Source organism: Olea europaea, chromosome 6 (assembly GCF_002742605.1).
Source record: "Olea europaea var. sylvestris chromosome 6, O_europaea_v1, whole genome shotgun sequence".
NCBI classification, from domain to species: Eukaryota; Viridiplantae; Streptophyta; class Magnoliopsida; order Lamiales; family Oleaceae; genus Olea; species Olea europaea.
The window spans coordinates 20,884,015-20,900,288 of NC_036242.1; the positions used below are offsets into that span (position 1 = coordinate 20,884,015).

The 16,274-nt window shown below is 34.9% G+C and overlaps 1 protein-coding gene across 1 annotated transcript in view; it reads left to right on the forward strand.

Moving 5' to 3' along the window:
* The window catches only part of LOC111396133 (probable alpha,alpha-trehalose-phosphate synthase [UDP-forming] 9), a 3,357-nt gene extending 2,545 nt beyond the window's left edge, over nt 1–812 (forward strand). Inside the window, exons 3-4 of the mRNA XM_023022444.1 lie at nt 211–510; nt 581–812. Coding sequence (XP_022878212.1) covers nt 211–510; nt 581–706 — 426 coding nt within the window. The 3' untranslated portion in view covers nt 707–812. The remainder of the gene's footprint in view (nt 1–210; nt 511–580) is intronic.
* Nucleotides 813–16,274: the final 15,462 nt, after the last annotated feature.

Genomic DNA, 16,274 nt, shown 5'->3' on the forward strand with positions numbered 1-16,274 from the left:
CTCGCTCTTATTCTGACCAATTTAAGGTGAAAGTGGGATTGCTCCCTCTGGAAAACCTCTTGCATTATATGTGATATATTGACAATTTTTTATGCATATGGATATGATGATCGAGTTGATTCCATGATTTTCATTCTGAGTTATATTGTGAAATCTTGAGATATGTCCCACTGTCCTAGAGACTGGAAGAATTTTTTTTTTGATTGACAGGGAGTGACAAAAGGGTTGGTTGCGGAGAAGGTCCTGTCAACAATGGTCAATGATGGATCGCCGCCTGATTTTGTTATGTGCATTGGTGATGATAGATCGGATGAAGATATGTTTGAATGCATATTGAACACTGTTTCTAGCTCATCCTTACCTGCCAGTCCAGAGATCTTTGCTTGCACTGTTGGACAAAAGCCGAGCAAGGCTAAATATTATCTTGATGACTCGACTGATGTTGTGAGGCTGCTTCGAGGTCTCGCAAATGCTTCTAGTCCACAACCACGGCATAGTGCGATCTTCCAGGTTACATTTGATAGTGTCTTTTGATAAATGCAAAAACATTATTGGCTGTGATATGTTCTGATTTTCACAGGATTTTTTCTGGCTGACCACGAAAAAATTGTCACCATCGATTTTGCAGCCGTGCCACTATGTAGGGTCTGGGTGTGAGATTTTTAGTATAGAAATCATATTTTGGTTAAGAACTTTTACAGTATAGTTTTGGAGATGTATGATGGCTTGGCCTCTTTGATTAAAGGGCACCATTGTTTTTGTATAGTGAACATTTCTGCTACTAATGCAATCCCGGTTTGATTTATGGTTTTGGTTGATCTGTTCCTACGGCTGGTTGTACCATATTTTCATCCTGAGGGTTCGAGTTATAGATTTATGTTTTCTCATTGAAATTGTCTTTCAGGGGAGAATTAACGATGGTATCAAAATGCTATTACAACCGAGAGGGATTTGCTTAAAATTGATCCCTATCCCTATGATCGTGTTGAAAATATTTTTGATCACCCTTTTGACGACGATATTGTCTATTGTGGGAAACATCAGAATTATTAACATCAGTTGAATGAGGGATTTGTTTAAAATTGTTCACACTAGCAGTTAGATCTCGACTCTCTTCACGACTAGCAGCCATCTCGATTTGGACAACTGCTAATTCAGTTTGTAAGTATTGCTGGCAAGTGGCAAGTTGATCTAATTGTCTAGTGAGTACATTAAATTGGAATGGGTTCATGGTCAATGTACTGGAAAAAAATAGACGACAAGATGACCACTACACAATTTCATGCAAAATAATATCAATTAAATGACGTGTAATGGTGACATCAATGAACAATAAGTTCAATCAATCAAAATTAATAACATCAACATTTTTTTTGAATTTCAGGATTAAGTATATTCAAATATGACAAGCTAATACTGCTAATTTATGTAAAATAACAAAGCACGGATCAAATACGAATCAAAATCTAATCGTGTAAAATAAGTAAGGTAAAATGGGGCTTTGACGAAACCAAGGGGATCCAGTAAAATGACTTTTGATGTATTATTAAAATAACATCACTACAAAAATTTAATTGATGCAATTTTAAATGAAGCAGTATTGTTAACCTATCATACAACAGTGACTCCCCGTTGTCGAGTTGCGGAGGGATGCCCATGGAAGCTTGAAGTCATTGGCGATGTACTCGTGAGACTGAAAAGCGTCAAACTATGTTGCAATTGTAATCTTCAATTTGGCACGTCAATATTGTAGTAGAATACTCTTGAGCAATTGAGTGGATGAACAGATCACCTAGGTGGTGACTTTTATGGGGGTAGCAACGGGCGTCGGGATGAGCAACAACTGGAAGGTAGTAGAATGGCTGCGACGACGACTGGAAGGCAGCTAAATGATTGACGGTAGACGTTGTGGCAATGACAATGCAGATAGAGCGGTGGCCGGGAATGAGTGTTTTCGCTTGACTAGAAACGACAGGGGGTAAGTAGTCAGACTAGAGACTAGAAGAATTGATGAAGATGGTGGTGGGTGGCAGCTAGCATGCCGGTGAGTGGCAACTGGTGTAGCGGTGGGTGGTAGTGGCGTCGGATTTGCAAGTACAAGAGGGATGGCGGAGAGACGACGGCAAATTTTATGGTTGGTGGCAGAGTTTCCTGATATGGTGAGTAGAGGATTGAGTGGTATGTCAGAGGTGGGGCTTCGATCTTGCCGACGACAGGATCTAAGTTGGAGATGGTGGTGTTATACGGCGATGGATGAAGAAACTATAGAGTTTCTACGATACCGGATCGTTTAGGGTTGAAGATGATGGCGGTGATGATGAAGCACGTGATGTGGTTGCCGGCGTGGAGGTCCTTGGCGGGAGTCGCAGCTGGATGGGTCGCCGACGTGGAGGATCGAAATTCTGGAATCGATAAATGGACGAGGTGAAACTGTGGAGTAGTAGTTGGGAGTTGGGCTAGATTGAAAGTGATAAAAGATTTGGGCCCAGTTGGAGTTTATTGGGCTTTTGAGCCTAAATCATATATATGCTCTTTGGTCTGGTATAATCCAGAAGAAAAAAAATTAATAATAAAAAATACTCAAATGTAACAAAATAATAGGTTTGGCTTTAAGGTTTTTTTCCAATATTGTGCGTGTTCTAAGCAATAATTTGCACTTATTTCAAGTAACTTGCTTTGTCTCGACACTACAATCAAAATCATTTACAAATCATATAACAACTCTTATAGCTATACTAACTCCCCTGAGTTATTACAACAATAGTGAAGTTATCAATTCAATTACCTTCAATCTAGGGAGTATGTTGAATACATTCATTATCTTTCTAGACGAGTTAAATACAACTGTAGACTTTGACGGTCTTGCTGGTTCTGAATTATTTCTTAAAATTGCTCAATGATTTTAAACAATTCTCTTACTTCCACAATGTGAATTACCTCGACGATCTTGAACGGGTTCTCTTACTTTCACAATGTGAGTTACTTATGTCGTATTTGTCATGCTAATATGTAACTTGTAGGATCTGCTAGGTACTATTGAAAGTCATTTTTACATAATATTGTTATACGCTAAGCCTACACCTGATTTTGGACAGTCACTTCCTAAGTCTGATTGTGCTAGTTCACATTATGATGAGGAAAATAAGGATCATATTGTTGAGCATATTTCATATGCTGATAGCGAGGATGAAAGTTTTGAAAATTGTCTCGTATCTCTTGTTACACCTGTCTTTGAAATGGTTGTCCATGAGAAGTTTAGGAAATACATTTAGTATTACCACATAATCTAGACATTCCACATATCCTTGCCTTCGTATCAAAATTATCATTGTTTGCTTCTATATGAAAATTAACCAATGACTTTGTTATGACGTTACCTCAATTACATAATATTTCTCGGGTTTTCGCATTTCTTTTCAAGATCATTGTTCGATCACATACTTTTCCTATCAACGTTGGATTTTTGAATACTAATTACCTGTCATCTTATTTAATTGACTCCAACCTCTATTGTCTATTTTGAATTTTCATGCAGAGATAAAATGTAGACTTTATTTAAATATTGAAAATTATGAGCTTGCTTTTGACGCATAGTTTAGGCACGATTGCTGTCAATGTGATTTTATGCTGTGTTTCTTTGGTATGATTTCTAAAATATGTAAAGAAACAGTTTTTTCAATCTTTTGATAATAATCAATTTGATTAGCCACAACACTTAAAATGAAGGTTTTATTTTCAATGGCATGATTATTTTCTTATAGGGGTCCATGATCCATTCGAGCCATCGATGTTACACACATTTGTATTTATAGGTCAGTCTAGCATGCTAGTATATTGTGCTTTTTATGTAGATTAATTATGTGGTAGTTTTTATAGATTAGTTGCACATTTTGTTACTTTTTTTGAGTTCCACGTTGTTGATTAAAACCAAAGATTGTCCCCTTGGTTAGATCATATTCTTGAGAATGATTTGCAAATTTGATTGTCATCATATATACAGTCGTTTATGTTATTTGGTAGGGTAGAATGATCGCCTTCCTACTAAGAAATTGCAGTCTATTTCATGGAGTCGATTTCTTTCTACTAAGGAGAAATGGAAATCCTAGAAGATATTACATGGAAAATTTTTCAAATTGAATATGTAATTAGTGTTTTAGATTCTTTAGTATTTTTTTAGGCGTTACTTAATTAAATTCGATAAATTCTCTATTATTTTGTTAGATTCTCTAGTATTTTGTTAAATATTTGTACCTAAATTTGACCATTTAAAACTCTATATAAACGGACTTATACTTTCTAATAAGACAACTTTGGTATTCTCTCCCTCTAAATTCTCTCCATTTTCTTCGCTCCATTCCTTTTATCATTTTCAATCTCATTTTTTTATTACATCCTACGTCACACACATACATAACCAATAAATCTCCAACATATTGATCTAACAGTTTTTCTCAATAGCTCAATATAAATTTTACTACCTAGGTTGGGGGAGATCGAAAAATGACACCATATAAAACACTAATTAGAACGTCAATGATCAAAGATATTGTTATAAGAAGAAACAAATTATTAATCATCAATGACGATGCAAGTAACATATGAATAACACGCAATGCATGACTTATATTGGCCAAGTTAGTAGTGCGAGACTTAAGTATTATATCATAAAGAATATCTTATGAGTAAATTACCCTGATGTAATTTCAAAAATAATCCCGAAGTTTTATCTTCAACCACAACACGACTGCTGCGATGAGTATTGACTGGTAAAGGTAAGAAATGCAAAAAGGAATCCGAAAGCTTTTATTTATCGTGGACGCGTGGTGAAAATAATCATGAAGCCTAATCGTATATCATCCATTTATGGGACTGTAATTTATAGAATCTTATTTGCAAGCATATAATTTGAACTTACTTTAGTTTAGAAGTGCACAGTGAGTTGAATTGTTTGACACAATTTTTGCTTAGTCCAAACTCGATAGGGTCTCGAATTGCTAAATTTATTAAGTTAGACTTAAGCGTTCAGCTACTTGAGCCGACTTGTATAGATATTAATAAATAAATAAATAATATTATAAATTTCGTCTCTGGAGAGCCTTCTGGGCAGGCACGATACATAGTCCGCGGCCGCAGCCTGGCCGACTCAAAGATAGGTTGGAGTGAACCGTTTTACACGTAATTGAGCGCCAAGTTGCAGAGGGACGTCTATGTTTATGTATAGAAAGGTCATCTTCAATTAGTTGGCAAACCCACATGGACAGTATGGGTTGTTGGGTGCAATCTGATTCAATGAAGGTTTATATTTGGTCTTTGACAAAGAAATCAGCTGGATGCCCAATAAATTGTTATTATTGCCTCCATTTAGTGGGCATTTAGGTCATCTTCGGCGCTGCACCGAAATTTGCATCAAATTTTGTATCAAACCAAAATTCTTCTCCAATCATTACACCAAAATTTACATCAAATGAACAGTACTTTATTATTTTATTCATTCTTTCGATTTTTTTCAATGCGTTTATTTTAAAAAATTAATTATTTATTTTATAACTATATAAATTACTAAATCATAACTTCATTAAATTAACAAATATATTGATTACTAAATTATTCACATGTTTTATATATTATGTTAAATCGACAAAAATAAATGATTATATTATTAATTTATGATAAACAATTATGTTAAATTTACAAAAATAATAAACTTTAATAATACAATTTTTACGTTAAATTAAACTTTAAACGTAAACTTTAAGAATTAAACTTTACGTTAAATTAACAATTACGTTGATTATTATTGATTATATTATTAAAAATAATAAACTTTAATAATATAATTAATAGTGTAATGAATTATCATCATCATCATTATAAAACGAAAATGACATAAATACCCTTGACCATATCTAATGAAAAATAAGGGCAAAATGAACATTGCACCATTTGGTGTAAAAAAATGGTGTAATAAATAATGTTGCACCAAATATGGTGCGACACTATTCACTTTGCACCAAAATGATGCAAAGTTTAGTGTTGTAATATTGGAGCAACTTTGCACCAAAAAATAGTGCAAAATGGTGCAATAGTGTTAGCATTGGAGTTGCCCTTAGCTCAAATAGCAGGGTGTAGAACTAAAAACTATTAACAACATTGTTATGAGTATAGATTTTTTCTATAAATTTTGTACATGAAGACAGCTGTTGCCAAAAACAATTTTTGGCAACAACAAATAATATGACGTCAACTATCATCCTATGCCGAATCTGTCAAAAAAGAAAAAAAAAAATTGTACTTGCAGAGTTTTCCAACTATTAACCACTAGTAGAGTCAAAACGAGTCAATTGCTCTAGCTGAATTGAAGAGACCCCAATCGATTAAAAGGTTATATGAAATTGGCTGAACCCGGAATAGGTCAGGTTGGCTGAATTTTCCAGCATCACCATGATATGAGCCATGAGGACTCACCTAGGTCGTATTTTAGACCAACTCAACTTAAATTCAAATTATTCGTAATACAATTCATATAATGTTCATCATATTACATATTTCTCTCCTACATTTACGATATCAAAATCATCTTATAATTACCTAAACCTTGAATTCATCGATATATGTATAGATCCAATCAAAAGTCCTTGTCAAACCTTCACATGGCTAAAGTTTTCAATGTTTTCGAAAACCCTAGAACCCTGAGTATACATTCAACCAAAAGTCCTTGTCAAACCTTCACATGGCTAAATTTTTCAATGTTTTTAAAAACCCTAAAACCCTCGAGCACAAAGTAAGGGACCCTTTATATTTTGTTAACCATTTTTGCATGCATGTGTGCCCTATACCCTCTCATCAGTCTCTTTCCATGATTCCTATGGGGTTGACATTGAATCCTCCTCACTATTTTGATAGAAACTCGATAAATTTTTTCAGTCGGCCATTTCAATGTATGCAAATTTGGTTGCTTCTGTAATCAAATTGCACCAAAACTTTGTTGTATAAGATTCTTTCGGAGTGCTTAATTAAAAATTTAAGTTGTTGGTTTTATAAAATGTAGAGATAAAAAGTGAATAATAAGGTATGGTTTCACAAAAAACGCGTATTTGTCTAATTTAAATTATAATTTAAGCTTTACCAGACATATGTACCATGTACGTGGCTAAGTCGGCTGGTATTTCAGGTTTTTTTTTTTTTTTTAAGATTAAAAAATATATATATCATGAATCGTTACTACTAGAAAACACCCAACAATGATAGATTGGATTGAAATATAACTTATATCTTTGTGAAGCTCAGAGTTTATAAAAATATTCATAGATTATATAGATTTAACGTTATTTTCATTTAAAAAATAAACATAAATGTACCTAGTCAACATTAGATTTCTGATTGACTTCACATGTCAACCCCTCTGTATAAATTATCTGCATGCCATTTTTTGACAGGAAGATTGAATAATGTCAAAGAAGTAGTAGAAATCAAATCTTGTAGTATTTAGTTCTATTCTAGATATGAAACTCCCAACAGTCAATGATTAAATTTTTTTTTTTTTTTTCGAGATCAATAATTGATTGATTCAAACAGCTCAAACTGTGAAAATCAATAGCCCCAAAATCGCCACCTGTTAAGCTCACATGACCAGTGACCAACGCCCCATTATAACCCCGCACCCCTCCCCCACTTTCATATGTACATATAAATATTAGAGATTACAACTCAAAACTTGAGTTCTATCATACAGAAAACCAACCCCTATTTCAAAAACATATTATCATCTTTTAATTGTTCGATAATGATGCATTATAGAATAGGAAAAACTATGCCAATGAAAATGAGAAGAAGAAATAGAAAAATGGGAAGATGGGCAGTCAGACTCAAAGTGAAGAAGTTGGAAAAGATTATACCAGGAGGCCGAGGCTCAAAACCCGAAAGGCTTTTACACAGAACAGCGGATTACATTATGCTTCTGAGGTTGCAGATTCATGTTTTGCAAAATATTTCCAATTACATACCATGACTGCTTATTACAGGATGCCCTCGTAAGCTCTTGATATATATGACTCGAACCCTCACCACTCTTTATCATAATTTTCATCTAAAAAACTATTTTATTTTCTCCATCTCTATACGGTTCTGAAAAAATAAATAGTGATGTATAGATGTACTTTTCATATACGTATCAGATAGTTCTGAGGAATACTTGATTTGTAATGCTTTAGCTTTGATTCTGTATCAGATAGTACTAAGGAATACTTGATTTGTACTGCTTTTGCTTTGATTCTTGCTTATGAGTAAGATAAAGTTATTACAAAAACAAGAAAATGCTTTAAGATATGATTTTTGCTTTAATTTCTTGTTCTCTTTTGTTGTCTTTGCCTTTAAATACTCTTTCTGCTATAATTGCAAGAGGAAATTGAGAAGGCATGTTTGTTTGTGCTTATAATTTGCTTAAAATTTACTCTTTTTAAAAAATAGTTTGAGTTACTAAAAAATGCTCGCGTCAGGGACAAAATGGAAAAAGAGCATATCTTAATAATTACTTGTTTCATGGTATTTCGAGATCTCAATTTGGTAACCCGTGTAAGGAATTTTTAGATCGATTATGTGGGCTTATATGTGTGAATAATTGTGTGTTAAATTAAAGACTATCAAATTTGGTTAAACCCGTTTAAAAGTGATCTAATAAGATTTCGATATTTTGGGTTTTAATGTATCCAATTAAAGTATGAGTATTTTATGTGTAGAGATCAGGCCCAAATTCCTAATTCTATGATGGGCCGAATTAGGTTAAAGAGCATCACTATATAAATATGGTTATTGTTCCCAAATCAAATGTACGTATTTGCTCATTCTTTTCCGTCTCCTATCGTCAGAGAGAATTACGAGTTGCGTGTAGATTTAGAAGATTAAACCACGAGATTCATCTATTGCATTAACCATATCTGATTCGGTACGCTTCCATTATGATTCTTGAATTTCTTGATGATCAACATGAAAGATCCGATGATTTTAAGATAATAATTTCTCTTATAAGTGGTATCAGAGCCTTTTCATGTTGAATCATTGAGATTCAAATGTTGGAATTTTGGTTCTTGCAATACTTTGAAGTTTTCAAATTTGATAATTCTGGAACTATAGTTTTGTTGAATTTGAAAACTATTTGGTGTGTTATTCTTGCTTCTCTTCCATAATTTGGATTAAAAATAGTTTGAGGAACTTCTAATTATAGGTTTTGGATTCAGATTCAGATTTTTGAAGATTAAAAACAAATTTGTGGGCTTTTCGGCTGCCCAGAGACAGCACTACTATAGAACAGCAGCCCCGGGGTTGCTGTGTAGGGGCGCCAGAGTGCACACCAAAAAGGAGAAGGAAGAAATTTTTTTTCTTCTAGGGTTTTCAATTTGGTTTGGGTGAGATTTGGGGCGGGGGCTTATTGTGTAATTTGGATAGTTTCAGGCCCAAGTTTGCAATTAGGATTAGGGTTTTAATTTTATGAATCAAGTCTCTAACATTTTAAATCACATCCAAATTGGGCTCTAAGTTTTGGGTTTAATAATTCAGTCCCTAAGGCTTAAAAAATTAATTAATTCGGGTCATTAAAGTTCGGAATATTATAATTAAAGCCCTCAAAGTTTAATAATTAATTCAAATCGGCTCCGAAAGCTTTAATTTGTTATAATTGGCCACTAAAGTTTTGAATTGGTTATTTTTGGTCCCTAAAGTTTCAAATTTATTAATATTGGGCCCTAAAGTCTGAAATTAATTAATTTTGCCCCCCTTAAAGTTTGGAATTATTAACCTTAAGGCCCATAAAGTTTAAAACTAAATAAATATACAAAATTGATTGTTTTCTTTCTCAAATTTTGGTACTAAGGACTCTTTTAAGAGATATAATATTCGAAAGTAAATTAATTGAAACAATATGTTGCCAAAGTAACATCTCTTGTGGAAATTAATTAATTTAGAATATTAAAAGATGTTTCTGTATATGTTATTCGTGGGAATATTGATTGGCCCAAAGGAATGTCAATATTTAGCCGAATTGCACGTACACCTGTGGTGATAAACATGTGGCAATTATTTGGTTTAATGTGTGATCAATAAATCAGTCTAAAGAAAGGTTTATTGATTGACACATTGTTTTATCGTCAATGTTTGATCACGACGTCAAAAGTACCACTTACAAATCAATATTTCTGTCAAAAAACTAGATATTGATGTTGTGCTAGGTATCTTGTGATAGGCTCTACCATTGTTTGAAAATATTATTATTTGCATATTAAAGATATTAATGTGAGTCATTCATAATAATCGTTCTCTAATTCAATTTCAAGTTTCGCCGTTAATATCTCTACTAGTATCAATTCAAATTCAATGCTAAATGGCACAAACTTTAGGGCGTGGCAAAAGATCGTGATGATTGTTCTTGGAGTCATAGACCTGGACCTTGCTTTACGTATCGATCAACCTGCTGCACTTACTGATAAGAGTACCTATGATGACAAGAGGAAGATGGAAAAAGGGAACGATCGAACCTCATAAGCTTAATGGTCTGAAGCTTACTATTCCAGAAGCATTTCGAGGAACTATGTCTGATAGGGTGACTACGTCTAAGGGTTTCTTGGAGGATCTTGAGAAGAGATTTGTCAAGAATGAAAAGGATGAAACAAGTACATTTTTGACAAACCTTGTCTCAATGAGCTATAAAGGAAAAGGAAACATTCGAGAGTACATCATGTAAATGTCTTACATTGCTTCAAAACTAACGGTATTCAAGTTGAATTTATTTGAAGACTTGTTCGTGCACATTGTCCCTTAATGAGCTCATCTCACCTGTGTCCAGGAAGAGGAAATATTGAAGCATGAGAAGACATAAATTGCTCATTTAGCCACCATCTCCAAAGACAAAAGGAACAAGAAAAGGAAAAATGATAAGGAAGCCGTGTGTACAATATCGCAAAAGAAACAGCATAAGAAACCAATTGAAGGTGGTTGTTTCTTCTGTAGAGCTACAGGTCATAAGAAGAAGAATTGCAGCAATTACCACGCATGACGTGTAAAAAAAGCTATTCTTCTTCATTTGATTTGTTATATGGTTAATTTAACTTCGATACCTACACATACATGGTGGATAAATTCTGGTGCAACAACTCATATCAATGTGTCTATGCAAGATTGCTTGAAATGTCGAAAATCAAGTGATGGTGAAAGATACATCTATGTTGGTAACAGCAAGATGGTAGAAGCAGAGGCAATTGAAAAATTTATATTATGGTTAAAGACTGGATTTTATTTGGATATTGATGAAATATTTATTGTACCGTCTTTTAGATGGAATTTGATTTCTATTTCTACTTTGGACAAATTTGGTTATTCTTGTTCATTTGGTAATGGAAATTTTAGTTTACTTTATGATTCAAAATTGGTTGGCTTTGGTTATTTATCAGGTTACAATACTTTTTATTCAATTGATACAATTGTTTCTTTTAATGAAACCTTGCATATAAGTACTCGAGGTGTAAAGCGAAAATTAACCGGCCAGAATTCTGCCTCGTTGTCACACAAGAGATTAGGTCACATCTCCAAGAGGAGAATTGAGAGACTTGTATCTGACGGGATTCTTGACCCTCTTGACTTCACATATTATGATTTATATGTCAATTGTATAAAGGAAAAACAAACCAATAAAAGGAGATTTCAAGCCAACAGGACTTCGAACGTCTTATAACTTATACATACGGATATTTGTGGACCATTATCTACAGGATGATGGAATGATCAACAATATTTTATAACATTCATAGACGACTTTTCAAGATATGACTATATATATATCTCATTTATGAAAAATCACAGTCTTTAGATGTGTTCAAAAACTATAAATCTGAAGTTGAGAACCAACTCGGCAAAATGATTAAAAGCGTCAGATCTTATCGTGGGGGTGAATACTATGACAGATATGACGGTTCAGGTAAACAACGTTCAGGACCATTTGCTAAATTCCTAAAGGAATGCAGTATCGTCCCAAGTACACTATGCTGGGTTCGCCTATTATGAATGGTGTTTCTGAGAGACAAAACAAAACGCTTAAGGACATGGAGATGAGTATAATTAGTCATTCTACCTTACCAGAGTCTCTCTGGGGCGAAGCATTAAAGACCGCAACATATATACTCAATAGAGTTCCAACTAAAGCTACTAATAAAACCCCTTATGCATATTTGGGGATATCCAACTGAGGCAAAGCCCTATAAGCCAAATGAAAAGAAACTGAATGTAAGGACCATCAGTTACTACTTTATTGGATATTCTGAAAGGTTCAGGGGTTACAAGTTCTATGATCCCACAACTAAGGCAAATTTCGAGACAGAAAATGCTAGGTTCTTTGAGGATGTCGAGTTTGCGGGGGGAGAAAGGGTTACAAGCTTTGTTTTTGAGGAGCAATATGTTGAAATTCATCCAATTGCCATTGACCATGATCAGGTTTCTATCCCTGACATTGTTTAAGAAGCAACTCCAGATCAAGACAATGTCATATCTCCCTCTCAAGGTCAACAAATTATTCCAAAAGAACAAACTCTACAATCTCAAGATTCAATGCCATTAAGAAGATCTACTAGAGAGACAAAAAATGCGGTTTCGAATGATTACATCGTATTTCTCCAAGAACATAAAGTTGACATTGGAATGGTGGAAGATGATCCGATCAACTTTCGTCAAGCCATGAAAAGTTCTAACTCTCAAAAGTGGTTTGATGCCATGAATGAAGAGATAAAGTCCATGAAGTACAATAACATATGAGACCTTGTTTCATTGCCTGAAGGTGCGAAACTCATTGGTTGCAAATGGATATCTAAGACCAAGAGGTATTTGAAGGGTGATGTAGAGAGGTATAAGGCTCGTCTTGTTGCAAAGGGCTTTACATAGAAAGAAGGCATCGATTATAAAGAGACTTTCTATCCGATTTCTTCGAAAGACTCTTTCAGAACTATAATGGTATTGGTAGTGTATTTCGATCTTGAGTTACATCATATGGGTTTTAAGACAGCGTTTCTCAATGGTGACATTGAAGAAACAATTTATATGGTACAACCAGAAAACACTGCATCAGATGATGTAAAGCAAATAGTTCGTAAATTAAAGAAATCTATCTATGGATTCAAACAAGCATCTCGTCAATGGTATTACAAGTTTCATCAAGTGATCATCTCATTTGGTTTTAAGATAAATTTGGTCGATGATTATATATAACACAAGTTCAGTTGGGCAAGTATATTTTTCTAATTTTATATGTTGATGACACATTGCTTGTCAGCAACGATATAGGCTTATTGCACGAAACCAAGAGATTTCTAGCAAGAAATTTTAAGATGAAAGATCTTGATGACGCCTATTTTGTATTAGGAATTCAGATACACTGAGATCGTTTTTGAGATATTCTTGGATTATTACAAAAGAGTTATATCGAAAAGGTAACTAAAAGATATGACATGCAAGATTATAAAACAGGTGACACCTCTGTGGCTAAAGGAGACAAGTTTAGTTTAAGTAAGTGCCCTAAAAATGACTTGGAAATTAAAGAGATGCAGAAGATTCCTTATTCCTCAACTATAGGGTGTCTGATATATGCTCAAGTGTGTACTCGTTCGGATATAGCGCACACTGTTGGGATGCTAGAGAGATATTTAAGTAACCCAAGAATGAATCATTGGAAAGCAGTCAAACGGGTCATGCGGTACTTACAGAAAACAAACGACTACATGCTCACATACAAAATATCGGATAAATTGGAGATCGTCGGTTATTCTGATTTCGATTTTGCGGGATCCCAAGATAGTAGGAGATCTACTTCAGGCTATATTTACCTGCTTGCTGAAAGTGATATTTTCTGGAAGAGTGCTAAGCAAACACTCATAACTACTTCTAACATGGCAGCAGAGTTTATAGCGTGTTATGGAATATGGCTGTGAAATTTTGTCATTAGGCTGCGCATTGTGGACAATGTAGAAAGACTGCTTAAGATATTTTGTGACAATAAATCAGCAGTGCTATATTCCAATAACAACAGGATACTTTGAAACCACTACCATCCATTTAGCCCAGTTCAGGTGGTACCAAAGAAAGGTGGAATCACAGTAGTGCCAAATGAAAATAATGAGCTGATACTGGCTAGAACAATGACATGATGGAGGGTTTGTATTGATTATCGCAAAGTTAACGTAGCTACAAGAAAAGATCACTTTTCCCTTTTGTTTATTGATCAGATGCTGGAGAGATTGGCAGGTCATTCGCATTACTATTTTCTTGATGGGTATTCAGGTTACAATCAGATACCAATGGCACAAATGATCAGGAGAAAACAAACTTCACCTGTCCCTATGGTACTTTCACATATCGCATGATACCTTTCGGCCTTTGCAACGCCCCTGCCACATTTCAACGATGCATGATGGCTATTTCCTCAGACATAGTAAAGAAGTATATAGAGATATTCATGGATGATTTCTCGGTCTTTGGGTCTTTTTTTGAAGAGTGTTTGGAAACTTGAATCTGGTATTACAAAGATGCAGGAAAGCTAATTTGGTTTTGAACTAATAAAAATGTCACTTCATGGTGCATGAAGGGATTGTACTTGGACATCGGGTCTCAGCAAAAGGAATTGAAGTGGACAAAGCAAAAATTCAGGTTATTGAGCAGCTACCATCACCAACATCATTTAAAAGGGTTCGCAGTTTTTTGGGACATGCTAGGTTCTATAGGAGATTTATCAAGGTTTTTCCAAAAATCACCAAACCTCTATGGAACCTGCCGATGAAAGACGTGCCATTTGAATTTAATGAGGAATGTCTGATAGCTTTCAACACTTTGAAGGAAAAACTCACGTCAGTATCGATAATTGTAGCACCTGATTGAGAATTACCTTTTGAATTAATGTGTGATGCTAGTGATCATGTCGTGGGTGCAGTATTGGGACATCGAAGAAACAAGGTTTTTCATGTGATTTACTATGCAAGCAGAACGTTAAATGATGCTTGGATCAAGTACGCAATCACTGTAAAGGAGCTCTTGGCCGTGGTTTATGCCTTTGACAAATTCAAGTCATACTTGTGGCGTCTAAGGTCATAGTCTACACAGATCACGCCACATTAAAATATTTGATGACAAAGAAGGATGTTAAGCCGAGATTAATCCGTTGGGTGTTACTACTGCAAGAATTTGACATTGAAATCAGGTTAAGAAAGGGTAGTAAAAATATAGTGGCAGATCACCTATCTCGATTGGAGCCGGGAGAGACAAATGAATCAGTGGATATCAATGAGATTTTCCCAGACGAGCAGATGTTGAGTGTGGAAGAAGCGCCCTGGTATGCTGATGTTGTCAACTATTTAGCTAAGTCTATTCTACAGCGAAATTACTCAAGTCACAGGAGGAAAAAGCTCATTGTCGAACCGAAGTACTATTTTTGGAAAGATCTCATTCTCTGTAGGCGAGGGGTCAGTAAAATTGTGAGAAAGTGTATACTTGAAGATGAAGTACCCGAGATTCTTGAGCATTGTCATTCATCTGCCTTTGCAGGACCCTTTGGAGTTTCAAAGACTGCTGCAAAGATTTTACAGTCGGCATTTTATTGCCCTACATTGTTCAGAGACATCCTTGAGTATGTCAAGAGATGTGATAGATGTTAACGCACTGGGAATATCTCAAGAAGGAACGAGATGCCACTAAACAACATATTGGAAGTTGAGATATTTAACGTCTAGGGAATCGACTTTATGGAACCTTTTCACCCCTCGTTCTCAAATTAGTACATCCTGATTGCAGTTGACTATGTGTCAAAATGGGTAGAAGCAGTTGCATTTCCAACAAACGACGCAAAGGTGGTGATTGGTTTCTTGAAAAAACACATCTTCACCAGATATGGCACACCACAGGCAATAATCAGTGACGGGGGTAAACACATTTGCAATTGCCAATTTGAGAAATTATTGAGTAAGTATGGGATCAAACACTGTGTAGCAACCCAATATCATCCACAGACCAGCGGACAAGATGAAGTATGTAATCAACAGTTGAAGAGAATACTTGAGGTTATATTGAATTCTTCCTAAAATGACTGGTCTAAAAAACTGGACGATGCATTGTAGGCATATAGGACAGCATTTAAGACATTGATAAGCATGTCTCCATATCGCCTAGTTTTTGGGAAAGCGTACCACCTCCCACTAGAAATAAAACACCGTGCATATTGGGCTATGAAATAGTTAAACATGGATTTGAAGGCC